This window comes from Pinus tabuliformis, chromosome 4_1, assembly GCF_031772625.1.
Source record: "Pinus tabuliformis cultivar Carrire ecotype Pingquan chromosome 4_1, CPIR1, whole genome shotgun sequence".
Classification (NCBI taxonomy): domain Eukaryota; kingdom Viridiplantae; phylum Streptophyta; class Pinopsida; order Pinales; family Pinaceae; genus Pinus; species Pinus tabuliformis.
In genome coordinates, this window is record NC_142303.1 from 321131046 (window position 1) to 321146238 (window position 15193).

At 37.0% G+C, this 15193-nt stretch overlaps 1 protein-coding gene and 1 pseudogene across 1 annotated transcript; both read left to right on the forward strand.

Annotated features, from left to right (window-relative positions):
• Positions 1-1132: 1132 nt before the first annotated feature.
• On the forward strand, positions 1133-2157 carry LOC149175585 (PRA1 family protein B1 pseudogene; annotated as a pseudogene).
• A 10345-nt stretch (positions 2158-12502) lies between these two features.
• Positions 12503-13943, forward strand: LOC149175586 (uncharacterized). The gene is made up of 4 exons (XM_089419718.1): positions 12503-13107; positions 13210-13296; positions 13390-13482; positions 13655-13943. The coding sequence occupies exons 1-4, from the start codon at positions 12985-12987 to the stop codon at positions 13850-13852; spliced, it is 501 nt and encodes a 166-aa protein (XP_089275844.1). The 5' UTR covers positions 12503-12984; the 3' UTR covers positions 13853-13943.
• Positions 13944-15193: the final 1250 nt, after the last annotated feature.

Below are 15193 nucleotides of genomic sequence, written 5' to 3' on the forward strand. Positions count from 1 at the left end.
AGCAGTAGCCACCATAGTGATTCACTTGCTCTTTGGGTTAAAACACATGACTTCACCTAAGGCTAAATGGGTTATATCTCAGTTCCAAGAGGCGAAATCCACTGCTTTTGGTGGTTTATCAGTTGCATATTCATGGCAAGAATCGTAGGGGTCCATAATCCAATGTCCAGGTGGTTTATCAACCTCATGGCAAGCACCATAGTGACCCAATTCCTCCAATGAGTTCCCACTGGCCCTCCAAGCTTAAACACATGGTTCAATGGCCTTCATGCGGTCACAAGAAATGTATTCCTAATTCACAAAGCATTGGGTTCAATCGCACCCATCTTTACACATGTTATCTTCTCACCAACAACTTGACACAAATTTCTTCTCTAGTGTCTTCTCCCAAGACTCCCTTGTTTCACAGTCTCTAGCATTCTGCATGTTCTTTGTGCAGCAAGCTTCTGTACCCATTATTATGTGCCTCTTCCACACACTTCGACTACTCTTCCACACTCTTCAACTTGTTGTCTAGTCATCTTTTTGTTTTCCCTTAAGGCTATCATCCTGTCTCAGCCACATTCCTTGAGGAAGGGGGACAATATGGGTGATGTCCTGTCTCAGCCACATTCCATGAGGAAGGGGGACAATATGGGTGATGTCCTTCCCCAATCTGCCCATTCCAAACTTCACTGCATGTTAGCGCAGTCAAGGTAGTCATGAGTTTATTTTCACATAATTTACATATATTCAAAATTTACATAGTTGTATTCACATACACCAAGTACAATGAACTAAAATTATTACACATACCAGAATTTATCAACCATTTAATTTATATAACCACATTAATTATTAATTATCACAATTATATTATTTCTTCTAACATACATCACCCATCACCTAACACCACCCACCACCTAACACAATCCCATTAACAAATGCAAATGAAAGAAAATAACTATAATCAACCATTTTTATATTTATTAATATATTGATATTTTAATTCATAAAACCATTTTTCAGTTTTCCTTCCCACACAAAAGTCAACCATCCATTCTTACGACTACATAATTAACTAATATATCAACATAATATATACTAACTAAACATATAAAAATCATAAATGTTGAAGGACACACCATTGGGCAATGTGAAAACCAAAGATGAAAAAATTAGTCTCAACAAATCAATACGAAAACGTCAAATTAGAGGGCTATTCATATTCATTGTTATGAGGCTGGTGTTGCCATTCCACACCGATAATACATTTTGATTCAGAAGGCCTCTGCTCCTGCGCTGCTGCGATCTTTTCCACGTAGTTCCCTGCTTACAGACTCTAATACAGACCAGAACCAGAAAATGGCAGCTGCTTATAGCCCTCTTCCAACATCGTCATCTGCAGACACGGTGCCTACAATAACGACGTTGCCAACGACGCTCGTGTTTTCTTCTCTGGGCTCTTAGAAGGTACCAACAACGCCCTTTCCCAAAGGAGGCCATGGCCGGAGCTCGTAGACCGCAACTCCCTGGCAAAGCCCGCATCCATGGCAGAAGCGGTCACCAGGGTCCGCAAGAACTGGACATACTTCCGCGTGAATTACCTCCTCCTGCTCTCTGGCATTCTCGCTTTCAGCCTTTTGTCCAACCCTATCTCATTTTTCCTCCTCGTTGCGCTCCTAGGGGGCTGGATCTTCCTTTATCTGTTGAGGAGGGAGCCCCTGGCTCTGCTCGATAGAACCTATAGCGATCGGGAGGTGCTGGGAATCCTGACAGTCCTTACAATTGTTATCGTCTTTATGACGAGCGTCGGGGCTGTGCTCATTTCGGCGTTGATGATCGGGGTAGCGATGGTGTGCGCACATGGCACGTTTAGGGTTCCTGAAGATCTCTTTTTGGACGAAGAGGAGCCCGTTCCTGGATTTCTCTCCTTCCTCGGTGGCCCTACCCCGGCTGTTGCCAATGTCTGAGGGGTTTTCCATGTACGCAAATTTGCTTAATTTCTAATTTTTCAGTTTGATCTGTATGAATTTTAAGAAGAATAGCAGGTTTAAAAAAAGACCATCTTAGGGTTTCTCTTTTTTCTTTATCAATTGGGGTTATTTGAATCTGGGAAAAGACATCAGGGTTGAATTGGGTTTCTATGGACAAAAAAATCATCGTAAGGTTTCTCTATTTTTGTTTCTGGTGGGTTTATGTGAATATGGGGGTAAACATTATGGTAGAATAGAATTTCTATGGATTCGAATAAAACGCGAAGGGAGAAAAAATGACTTTATATCTTTTTTTTTCGATCAATTTATGCAGTTTTCTGGTTCAAAGAAGTGACGGAAAATAAGAGACAGACGATTAATTGAAATTGCCATTGTTTAGAAAACTTGTGAAATAATTCATCCCACAGTGGGATTCATTTTTCCCTTGCGTTTTATTTTTCTTTAATTGTTTTATCTCTGTCAATTTTAAGAAGAAAAGGAGAAAAAACAACCATCTAAGGGTTTCCTTCTTTTCCTTTCTAAATTATGTTCGTGTGAATTTTGGGAAAAAAAATTAGGGTTGAATCGTGCTTATTTGGTTTATAAGGAAACTTGAGGGCTGTAAAACAATGTGTATATGCACCCTTTTTCTATCAGTTTATGGTGTTAGCTGATATGACAAGAATTGAAGACAATTTAATGGCATTGCTTTTCTTGAGCAAAAATTGGTAAAATAATTCATCTCCCCGCGGGGTGTTTTGCCCTTGCGTTCTGTTTACCTCGGTGAGAGTTTACCTGGTAAATCGGTGAGAGTTTACCTCTCCACTGGCCTAGGTTCGAGTCCAAGTGTGTTGTTTCTTACATCCTCTCACATATACGTGGTAATCCCCTGGGCGACACGTCCTAGGAGATTGATCCGTTCCTTCCAAAAAGAATGAGTTGTTTCTGTTAAAAAAAAAGACGAGCTCAAATAAATGGACCCGCATCCTTTTTTAATTATATCAGGTGATGTCTTGGAAAATCTGAGTAGGTACCGCCTGTAATTTCTTATTGGCCAGCAAATGGGTTTATGCATGCTTAGTGTTTCTGTTATGGTAGAACTGGTAATTGGGAAAAAGTTCCAGATCATCCTTTCTTGTTTAATTAGTGAAATGGTTTTTTCATGTTCCTTAATTTAGCTATCTTGAAAGGGAAAAGCTTGACTGTGGTGGGTTTACCGTTATTCATGGAAGAGTGAACCTGGTGTGCTTGCCAGTACAAGTCAAGGTGTTAAAGTCCCTGATTCAGATCTATTCTTAGTGGAGTTTTGTTATGTGCAGATTTCTTTAGGTTTGAACTAGCAGATATTGTTCATAGAAAGCATTGCTGCTATGTCCTTAACAAGATCCCATTGTATTTTTCATTTCTTATGAATTTCGGAAAAATAGATTCAGTTATACTGCAAATTTGATGTCGTTTATGCATTCCATACTCTCCATGCAATTGTTTGTCGTAGTAGCAGTATATATGGTTTTGTGAGTGGGATTTTCCTTTAAAATAATTTTTGCTCCATATTTTTAGAATTGTAGAGATGGTTTCATTTAAGGGCCGTCGAAAGCTGTTTTCAGTTATTAAAGTTTTTCATATCTGTAGTCTTTAGTTCCTGTTATAAAAGTGAGTGGGTATTCTTTGCTGCAAGGAAGGTTCTTGTTTTGGGGGTTGATACCGATGCAAAAAAACTCATTTTAAATTTGACAACATCCAATTTCGGAAAAATTGCATGTGAAATTTAATTTTGATAGTTTTATCATTTATGATTTGAATTTTATAGTCATTATCAAAAGTTTCTTTATATGTTGGACTGTTGTAGTTGACGGTATCCGTAATGGACTCTGCATACACTCTATATGGATGGAAGATAACTTTGGAGTAACGCACGGCCTACAAGCAGGAGAGTGAATATCTGACACAGATTTGTCTGACTGCTAGGTTCGGATTGCAACCAAAACTTAGGCTTATGAGAGATTTTATTTGAACTCATCCATGAAGACTTGAAAATTGACTGACATGACCCAGCTTATAGATAAATGTATCACAAATAGAATAATGGTTACAAAGTATGGCAGATTGTCATAAAATGCAAATTCGTTTTTGCAACCTTCTGAGAGGTTGAGCAGATTTGGAATAATCAAAGTTGACTGTCTAAGATGACTGAATCCTATACGCTCTGTTCATATGTCTCCCTGTTGTCCAATTCTGCTCAAATTTTGTCCCTCTGTACACCTATGGGCAATATCTCTAAAAATATGTCCCTCCACACATCTAACATTCCTCTGTAGTAGGTTGCTCATATTTCTTCATTTCGGTAAATGTGGACGCATTGCTTTGTTGTGCATGTTGTGGGCATGTAGCCCCCTGCTGCATGTTGTAGGCTTTAAGAGATGGTCCCTGCCTTCCTATGTATTATCTATAAACTCCTAGAACATGTGTTCTTGGTGCCTCCCTATTCCCTATACATGATCCAAAATCTACAGCTGCTAAATGACTTTTCTTAGGCCCTTAAATAATTGGCCATCAAGGTGATCTGTGATGACCTCCACCCAAAGCCTCCTCGGTAACACATGCTCCTTGAACCTAATGCAAGGTACGAGGCATTAGTATATGAAAACTTTCTCAAAAACTTTCAATCCATATACAAATTTATATATTTTTAAACGTTTCTATGTTCGAGTGAGAGATCTCAATAGCCCCGTGAATCTAGATTCACAATCTCCTATGGCTCTATCTACTGGGTGCATTAACTTCATTCAATTAACTTTCTGTAAGCCCTTTTGAGAGGTAACGTTTTTGAACTTGCTACTCAATAATTACCTAGTTTACCAAAGGAATATCTAACCCAAGCTGCAGTAATAAAGTCTTCCACCATAATAAGGTGTTACTCTTAACATAAAAATTCAGCATCTGTTCTTTGTGATTAGTATAATCATGTACCTAGCCATGTTCTCTCTCCACCAATATCACACCAAAACCTTTTCTCGTTCTTTATATGGGTTGCCTCTCGGGAAAACTGTTGATTCCTCACTCAAAATTGAATTACGACTAGATTCTATGTTTAGTTAGTATTTTCATTATATCAGTGATTTTTTGAAATGATTGCATCGTGATTATAACTTCACAAATAGATATACTATTCTGACCCCTCTCTCTTTGTTGAGCAGGTTGGCATGTAATTTATACTTGGGTTCACTAATAGATATACTATTCTGATACCCCTCTCTTTGTTGAGCAGATTAGCGTGTAATTTGTACTTGGTTTCATGCGTAATGACCATTTGTTGCCCTATCGTTTCCTTTTTTTTTCCTGTTCTATCCATCACAACTCGATTATGCTAGGGCACTAGGAGCGACAGTGGGATCTAATAATTTGTTAGCTTAAAGATAATTAAGATGAATAACTTTAACAATCTATATTGCATGCAGGTCCATAGGTCCTAGTGTGTAAAATTGTTCTATCGTACCATTTGAAATGTTATTCACAACACTATAATGACTAAACTATATATATATAATTGCGTGGAATTAAATGTCCTCAATAATCTCAAATAAGTGTTAATTCTTTTCAACTAAATGACAACACGGGCTACTTTAAAGCTTCACATAATTCCATCATACTTGATATTGCTATTTCAATACTTGTGTTTGAAACATATGCAAAAAATAGAGGGGGTTTCTATTATGATAATAGAGAATAGCTTCGATTATGTATAGAGCTCGAGATAAGAGTAAAGAAGTGAAACGTAGAGATGTGAGTATCATATGTCTAGACGAGTATAATATGTATAGGCGAGTATCTTCAGGTGCTCAAGAACGATTACTAAAACAGTCAGTTAATTCTGCAATTTAAAGGATGAAAAAGGAGGTTATAGGAGTCTAGTTTTGGTTCTCATCCACAATGTCACACTAGTCTACCTGGGCATGGTTCTCATGGTTTAATAGTGACTTGAGGAGTCATAATACCACAGATCACTAAACACGAACAGCTAAGGTAGCCCAAGGACAATAGCCATCTTTACACATTAATTAACAGGTCTTACATTAATTATCCTAGGGGGTTTTAATACTCCCAAATGCTTAAAAAACAGTTAGCAGAGCATTCACATTACACATTCCAACAATCTTTTCTATAAACCAACCAAATGCAGTCAGGAGAGCCCTCCTTTTAAACTATACAACCTTATTGTTAGTATGATCAACCTTATTTTAATATATAGTGTGACAAACCGTATGTGACAGGCAGGTGGAAAACTTTTCTCGCAATTGACTAAGCGACGTCCTGCGAGCCAGACTTGAGATGGAAACCCTCGTCAGAAGTATATGCTTGGCTCTTTTCCAAACAAATGAAGAGTCAATGAGGTTTTGTGTAATCACCTCTGGTATCGTATTGGGTTAACCCACCCCCTTTTTGATTCCAATAAGCAGAGGTGGTCACTATGGTAATCCGATTTCAATTTGTAGTTAGAAAATGGGGTCACAACTTTCCATATTTTTTGTTTTGTTTTGTCTTTTTACATCAAACAATAGTATATTTATTAGAACCATAGTCAACTAAACAAACAGGAAACAATTTATTTGACAGGTGGAAGAAGTGATAGGCTTAGAGCAATTGAATTGTAGGCCATGCTTCTTGACAAATTGATGAACAGATGTCTCCTTACTTGAGATTTCGGTTGGCACCATGGCACCATCCTGTCCATCATTATACACTAATCTTGTCATTATCTTCTTCACTGTGAATGACTGGCTTGTTCCCTGCAAATAGATCTGAGCATAGAGGAGCCAATCCAAGAACAGTAATCTCTAGCACAAGACAATATTAATGATCTAAATACCTAATCCTGAAGCTTGAGTTTGATTTTTCTCTACTGGTTCTGAATCTCTGATTGAGAATCTCCCACTCGTCATTATCAAACCTTCTCCTTCATCATTGGCATCAGCTGCACTGCTGAGGTACTTTGGTTGGTTGTCATTGGACTTGAGAGCTTGAAGTTTCAAATGATTATAGTAACAGACAGCCAGAAAAGCCAGTCCACACCCACTCAAGTTTATGACTGTAACCTTTTCATTTATTACAGACAAAGATTATTTTATGAGCAGCCAGTCCTTGACAAGACCAGCAACATTCATAGTCAAGGCTGAAGTCTTTCCTATCAGAAGAAACACTGCAAGATTAAGAGCCAAGGCACAAGCAGAAATGTCATGTAATCCAAATCAAAGGAAGAGACCCTAATTATCAGAAATGGGTATTCTACTAAGGCCCAGGGGGTGCTGAGAAAAACAAGGCAACAAGGAGCAACAATGATGTGATGGGATTCAACTTAATCCCTTTTGATGTTCGTGGAATTTGTATGAGAACCAATTGGGTAGTCTCACATGCAACTGCACTTAACTGGAGAATCACCTCCCATGCATTCATCTTGGCCTCCCCATAAGCTGAAATAGTAACTCCAATGGATATGGCCAACATATTGGCCTCGGGCTCACCTTTATAAGCTTCTTTCTTCAGGGAAACCACAATCAAATACATAGCAATGGGAATTAGTGCTTTCAGCATTTGAAATAATGATACTGAGAGGAAAACATAGGCAAAATTTGAAAACCAGAGACCCAAAGAATACACTTATCAATACTATGGGTTCAACGAGCTTGAAGACTCTTACAATAGCAACAGCCAGTGTTGAGTAGAAGCCCATGTGAATCATGGTGGGACAGATCACACTAAAGTTGTCAAGCAATGGCAACTCCAATGGATATGGCTAACATATTGGCCATGGCCTCACCTTTATAAGATTCTTTCTTCAGGGGAACTGCAATCGAATGCATATCAGATGGGCACAAGAGCTTTCAAGATTTGAAATATCGATACTTTGAGAGACATGCACCAAGCGCTGCATCATTTAGGATTTGTACTCAGTTTAGGTGTCATATTCAAGGGGAAGTTGTTATGCTTTCCACCACTTCATAGATTGTTAGAGTGATGAAACAAAAGAGGCTCCCTCTTGAGGCTAGATTATGTCATTCATATCAGCTATGTTGTTGAAGTCCTAGCTCAGCCAGGTCTTGCCAAAACTCTGTTGAGGTTCAAAATTTATTATAAACTGAAATGTCTTCACAAGAATTGACCTCATAAAATGCCATAATCACAAGATATGCCATACATGGCTGTGATTATGGCTCGCAAGACCCTTAGACTTTGAGCAATGAGGCTCGCAACATCACTTATGATTTTGCACTCTACAATTTTGTGACCAGCTGAATGTCAAGCAATTGAACCGCGATTTAAATCCTATTTTGTCAGCAATAAGTACTATACTTTGTCTTTATTTAGTGTAGAGAACCAAGCACTTATTCTGCTCATCTATAGAAGGGACAATGGTTGTTTGCCTATGAGGTATAAGGAAATCCTATCAGATGTTTTGTATTTTCGTATGGAATTGAATCATACTCCTGCACACTGTAACATTCATATATATCAACCTGTAGAGGCTTTAATAACACCTGGTATTCTGGTTAGTGATTTTATTGGACCTCATGTGCATATCCTACATGCACAGGATGGACTATTCATATGTTACAGGGTATTATTCTTATTATTTAGGGTGCACATCTTCAGGTGCTCAAGAACGATTACTAGAACAGTCAGTTAATTCTGCAATTTAAAGGATGAAAAAGGAGGTTATAGGAGTCTAGTTTTGGTTCTCATCCACAATGTCACACTAGTCTGCCTGGGCATGGTTCTCATGGTTTAATAGTGACTTGAGGAGTCATAATACCACAGATCACTAAACACGAACAGCTAAGGTAGCCCAAGGACAATAGCCATCTTTACACATTAATTAACAGGTCTTACATTAATTATCCTAGGGGGTTTTAATACTTCCAAATGCTTAAAAAACAGTTAGCAGAGCATTCACATTACACATTCCAGCAATCTTTTCTATAAACCAACCAAATGCAGTCAGGAGAGCCCTCCTTTTAAACTATACAACCTTATTGTTAGTATGATCAACCTTATTTTAATATATAGTGTGACAAACCGTATGTGACAGGCAGGTGGAAAACTTTTCTCGCAATTGACTAAGCGACGTCCTGCGAGCCAGACTTGAGACGGACACCCTCGTCAGAAGTATATGCTTGGCTCTTTTCCAAACAAATGAAGAGTCAATGAGGTTTTGTGTAATCACTTCTGGTATCGTATTGGGTTAACCCACCCCCTTTTTGATTCCAATAAGCAGAGGTGGTCACTATGGTAATCCGATTTCAATTTGTAGTTAGAAAATGGGGTCACAACTTTCCATATTTTTTGTTTTGTTTTGTCTTTTTACATCAAACAATAGTATATTTATTAGAACTATAGTCAACTAAACAAACAGGAAACAATTTATTTGACAGGTGGAAGAAGTGATAGGCTTACAGCAATTGAATTGTAGGCCATGCTTCTTGACAAATTGATGAACAGATGTCTCCTTACTTGAGATTTAGGTTGGCACCATGGCACCATCCTGTCCATCATTATACACTAATCTTGTCATTATCTTCTTCACTGTGAATGACTGGCCTGTTCCCTACAAATAGATCTGGGCATAGAGGAGCCAATCCAAGAACAGTAATCTCTAGCACAAGACAATATGAATGATCTAAATACCTAATCCTGAAGCTTGAGTTTGATTTTTCTCTACTGGTTCTGAATCTCTGATTGAGAATCTCCCACTCGTCATTATCAAACCTTCTCCTTCATCATTGGCATCAGCTGCACTGCTGAGGTACTTTGGTTGGTTGTCATTGGACTTGAGAGCTTGAAGTTTCAAATGATTATAGTAACAGACAGCCAGAAAAGCCAGTCCACACCCACTCAAGTTTATGACTGTAACCTTTTCATTTATTACAGACAAAGATTATGTTATGAGCAGCCAGTCCTTGACAAGACCAGCAACATTCATAGTCAAGGCTGAAGTCTTTCTTATCAGAAGAAACACTGCAAGATTAAGAGCCAAGGCACAAGCAGAAATGTCATGTAATCCAAATCAAAGGAAGAGACCCTGATTATCAGAAATGGGTATTCTACTAAGGCCCAGGGGGTGCTGAGAAAAACAAGGCAACAAGGAGCAACAAAGATGTGATGGGATTCAACTTAATCCCTTTTGATGTTCGTGGAATTTGTATGAGAACCAATTGGGTAGTCTCACATGCAACTGCACTTAACTGGAGAATCACCTCCCATGCATTCATCTTGGCCTCCCCATAAGCTGAAATAGTAACTCCAATGGATATGGCCAACATATTGGCCTCGGGCTCACCTTTATAAGCTTCTTTCTTCAGGGAAACCACAATCAAATACACAGCAATGGGAATTAGAGCTTTCAGCATTTGAAATAATGATACTGAGAGGAAAGCATAGGCAGAATTTGAAAACCAGAGACCCAAAGAATACACTTATCAATACTATGGGTTCAACGAGCTTGAAGACTCTTACAATAGCAACAGCCAGTGTTGAGTAGAAGCCCATGTGAATCATGGTGGGACTGATCACACTAAATTTGTCAAGCAATGGCAACTCCAATGGATATGGCTAACATATTGGCCATGGCCTCACCTTTATAAGATTCTTTCTTCAGGGGAACTGCAATCGAATGCATATCAAATGGGCACAAGAGCTTTCAACATTTGAAATATCGATACTTTGAGAGACATGCACCAAGGGCTGCATCATTTAGGATTTGTACTCAGTTTAGGTGTCATATTCAAGGGGATGTTGTTATGCTTTCCACCACTTCATAGATGATGAAACAAAAGAGGCTCCCTCTTGAGGCTAGATTATGTCATTCATATCAGCTGTGTTGTTGATGTCCTAGCTCAGCCAGGTCTTGCCAAAACTCTGTTGAGGTTCAAAATTTATTATAAACTGAAATGTCTTCACAAGAATTGACCTCATAAAATGCCATAATCACAAGATATGCCATACATGGCTGTGATTATGGCTCGCAAGACCCTTAGACTTTGAGCAATGAGGCTCGCAACATCACTTATGATTATGCACTCTACAATTCTGTGACCAGCTGAATGTCAAGCAATTGAACCGCGATTTAAATCCTATTTTGTCAGCAATAAGTACTATACTTTGTCTTTATTTAGTGTAGAGAACCAAGCACTTATTCTGCTCATCTATAGAAGGGACAATGGTTGTTTGCCTATGAGTTATAAGGAAATCCTATCAGATGTTTTGTATTTTCGTATGGAATTGAATCATACTCCTGCACACTGTAACATTCATATATATCAACCTGTAGAGGCTTTAATAACACCTGGTATTCTGGTTAGTGATTTTATTGGACCTCATGTGCATATCCTACATGCACAGGATGGACTATTCATATGTTACAGGGTATTATTCTTATTATTTAGGGTGCACATCTTCAGGTGCTCAAGAATGATTACTAGAACAGTCAGTTAATTCTGCAATTTAAAGGATGAAAAAGGAGGTTATAGGAGTCTAGTTTTGGTTCTCATCCACAATGTCACACTAGTTTTCCTGGGCATGGTTCTCATGGTTTAATAGTGACTTGAGGAGTCATAATACCACAGATCACTAAACACGAACAGCTAAGGTAGCCCAAGGACAATAGCCATCTTTACACATTAATTAACATGTCTTACATTAATTATCCTAGGGGGTTTTAATACTTCCAAATGCTTAAAAAACAATTAGCAGAGCATTCACATTACACATTCCAGCAATCTTTTCTATAAACCAACCAAATGCAGTCAAGAGAGCCCTCCTTTTAAACTATACAACCTTATTGTTAGTATGATCAACCTTATTTTAATATATAGTGTGACAAACCGAATGTGACAGGCAGGTGGAAAACTTTTCTCGCAATTGACTAAGCGACGTCCTGCGAGCCAGACTTGAGACGGAAACCCTCGTCAGAAGTATATGCTTGGCTCTTTTCCAAACAAATGAAGAGTTAATGAGGTTTTGTGTAATCACTTCTGGTATCGTATTGGGTTATTGTTAGAAGCGATAATTGGATTCGGATTCTCATCGAGTGAGTTGTTCTGCTTTCTCAATTTGAGAGGGTTTGTTTGGAGGGAAAAACGAAAGAGGACATACAAGAATAGTGAGGGGAAAGATGCAGAGGAAGAGGATTGAGAACATCGCCAGCAGGCAGGCTACATTTTCCAAACGTAGGTGGATTGCTGAAGAAAGCTTATGAGCTCTCGGTGCTCTGCACTGCAGAAGTTGAACTTGTGATTTTCTCCCCAGCAGGAAAGCTCTATGAACTATTTTTTAGTGCAAATCCTACTATTTTGATTCTAATAATCATGGCTATGCAAACCTCATGAGATTTTTACTAATAACCCCGGTGGTGCAAGCCCTAGTAAGTTCGATGTTGAAAAACTTAGTGTAAAACCTCCAAATCGTTGGTTTTGTTGTAGTGCTTATTGGAGAGTATATAAAAAATTTCACACCTTTTTATGAGATATGGGAGGAAAACATGTTAAAGATTTTTAATAAATATAAAATTTCCAAAATGATGCTAGTTACGTGTGATTCTTTTTTCATTGTTTGTGATTATGAAAAATGAAACTCAATGTTTTTTCATTAGTGCACACATATTTCATTATATAATTGCATATAGAAAAATCATTCCAGAGCCGATAACAATAAAAGTGAAGAATTTATGGTCCAACGTTATATTTAAGGGAGATGTTTAAGGATGACGTTTGAATTTTGTTTTTCATTTTAAGACATTTGGAGCAAATATTAGGAAGGACTTTGAGAAAGGATTGTCCTTGATTTTCGAAAATGGAGTTGTTCCTTTCCAGCGATATGCCCCAAGTGACCATCAAAGGGAGAGCTCATATGTTTTTTGGATTTTTTCTTTATAGCCATTTTTTTACACATATCCATAGAGTCCCCATGCCATTGATGTGAATCACTTGTTCGGTTTTTTTTAACCAAAATTTTTACCCAAACAAGAAAAATTAAAAAAATGCCTCAAGATCACAGACTGAAACAAAGACCTATTGACATACCTTTTAAAGTATGGAAAGAACTTGTAAAATCATATGAGAAGTTGGATGCACAAAGAAAAGCCGGCAATGAGAGCATTCAGGTATTGAATTTTTCATTAAACATTATTTAGAATGTATTAATACTTATAAGTATCTTAGACATGTATTTGTGTGAAAATAAATTGAATTGGTTTATGTTTAAGGACAAGGCATCCAAGGCGAGGTTAACCAAGACAAAAGTCACTCATCGTAGTGGCCAGAAAGGTTTAAAAGCACTGATAACAACCTTTGTAAGTATATTAAACATGTGATATTTTTTTAATAAATTTTGTACTAGAAGAAAGTCATTGTTATCTAATTTCTCCCTATTTACTGATTGATAGGAACTAAAATATGGAATACCTCCAAATCATTTGGAAAAGGAGGTGCTGCAGCAAAAGAGATGGGTTGAATTTGTTGTTTGGATGGACTCTATGGTATGTAATCTTAGTTGGATTTCCAATATACTTTTAAACCATATTTTCATTTTATTTTTTAGTACTATTAGATATTATATCTTACCTCATTTTATGGTTAACATTGTATAACAAAAACATGCGTTGTGTTATGTAATTAATACTAACATGTAATATTGATTTTTTTTGTCAGAATGCTATAGGTAATGATTGCCAAGACGATGATCCAAATTATGTTCAACATATATCAGGAGATGATGAGGATGAGGATGAGGATGATGGCGGTGAAGGAGGAGATGATGATGATAGTTGCGGTGTTGGTGATGATGTGGATCAGAGTAATGAGGATGGTCAAGATGATCATGAAGATGATCTTGGTGGTGGTAGCTAGGCATGCACATGCATTGTTTTTTATGAAGAAATTATTGTGTAGAATGACATTGCTATGTTTAGATGGGTGTTGTGAATTTACCCTATATCAATGAGACATTTTGATTTTGTAATCATACGATGAGTTTGATTTATGTATGTTGTTAATTTATCGTAGAATAACGATATTCATGAAATATTTTGATTTGTTAATCATATTTGAATTTTACTTGTTTTGATTAAAAATAATACCGATTTTATTAGTATTATGTTGCTATTTTATACATGTTTTGAAAATTGTTAATGACACATTGTTATTTTTTTGGATGGATGTTGTCAATTTCTCTTAAATTTCTTTACAAATGATTTTGAATTGTGATATCTGCTTTAATGATATTTAGAAACTATCATATATTTCACTATGAATCTATAAAGGGGGTCATATATGTAAAGAAAAATATACTCTATATAAGAAGTCAAATGCGGATGTAACCATGGATGCAAAATTGAAAGTAAAATTGGATGTTAAACTAGGAATTAATACAAAATGCAAACAATTGACATACAAAGTGTTTTAAATTAGAAGTGAAAAATTGTGCAATAGTTGACACAAAGAAGGGAACAAAACATGGCATACAAAAGGATATCAAATTGGGCAAAAACAAGGACACATAAATGGGCACCAAATTAGATGCAAAAAAAAACAACAACTAGATGTAAAATAAGATGCAAAGTTGAGCGTTAAAAAGAAGCAAAAAACGTTACAAATTAATATGCCAAATGATGATGCAAATTAATCACATGCAAATTTAGGCTCGAACTCAGACACAAAATTATATGCAAATGTGGACACAAAATGAGGCAAAAAAAGATGCAAATTTGGATGGTGAAAATGATGTAAAACTAGACACCAAAAAAATGCAAAATTGGATGAAAAAGTCGGTGAAAATAATGGTGCAACATTGGACACAAGTAGACACAAAAAAATGGTGCAAAAAGGGGCATAAAATAGCTTAAAATTGGATGCAAAACTTGGTGCAAAAACAAATACAAAAGTAGACGTAAAAAATGGCTCTAAATTGAATGTACCATTAGACACAAAATAAGATGCAAAGGTGGACACAACACATGACTCAACATAAGATGCAAATATAAATGCAAATTTGGATGCTCAAAATGATGTAACATTAGATGCAAGAGATGGTGTTAAAAATGATGCAAAATTGGATGAAACAAATGACGCAAAATATGGTGCAAAATGAGATGGGAAAAATGGAGACAAATCAAACGTAAATGTGGATGTAAAAAATGGTCCAAAAAAAGATGCAAAAATGGGCACAAAAATGGAGGCAAAATTTGGTGC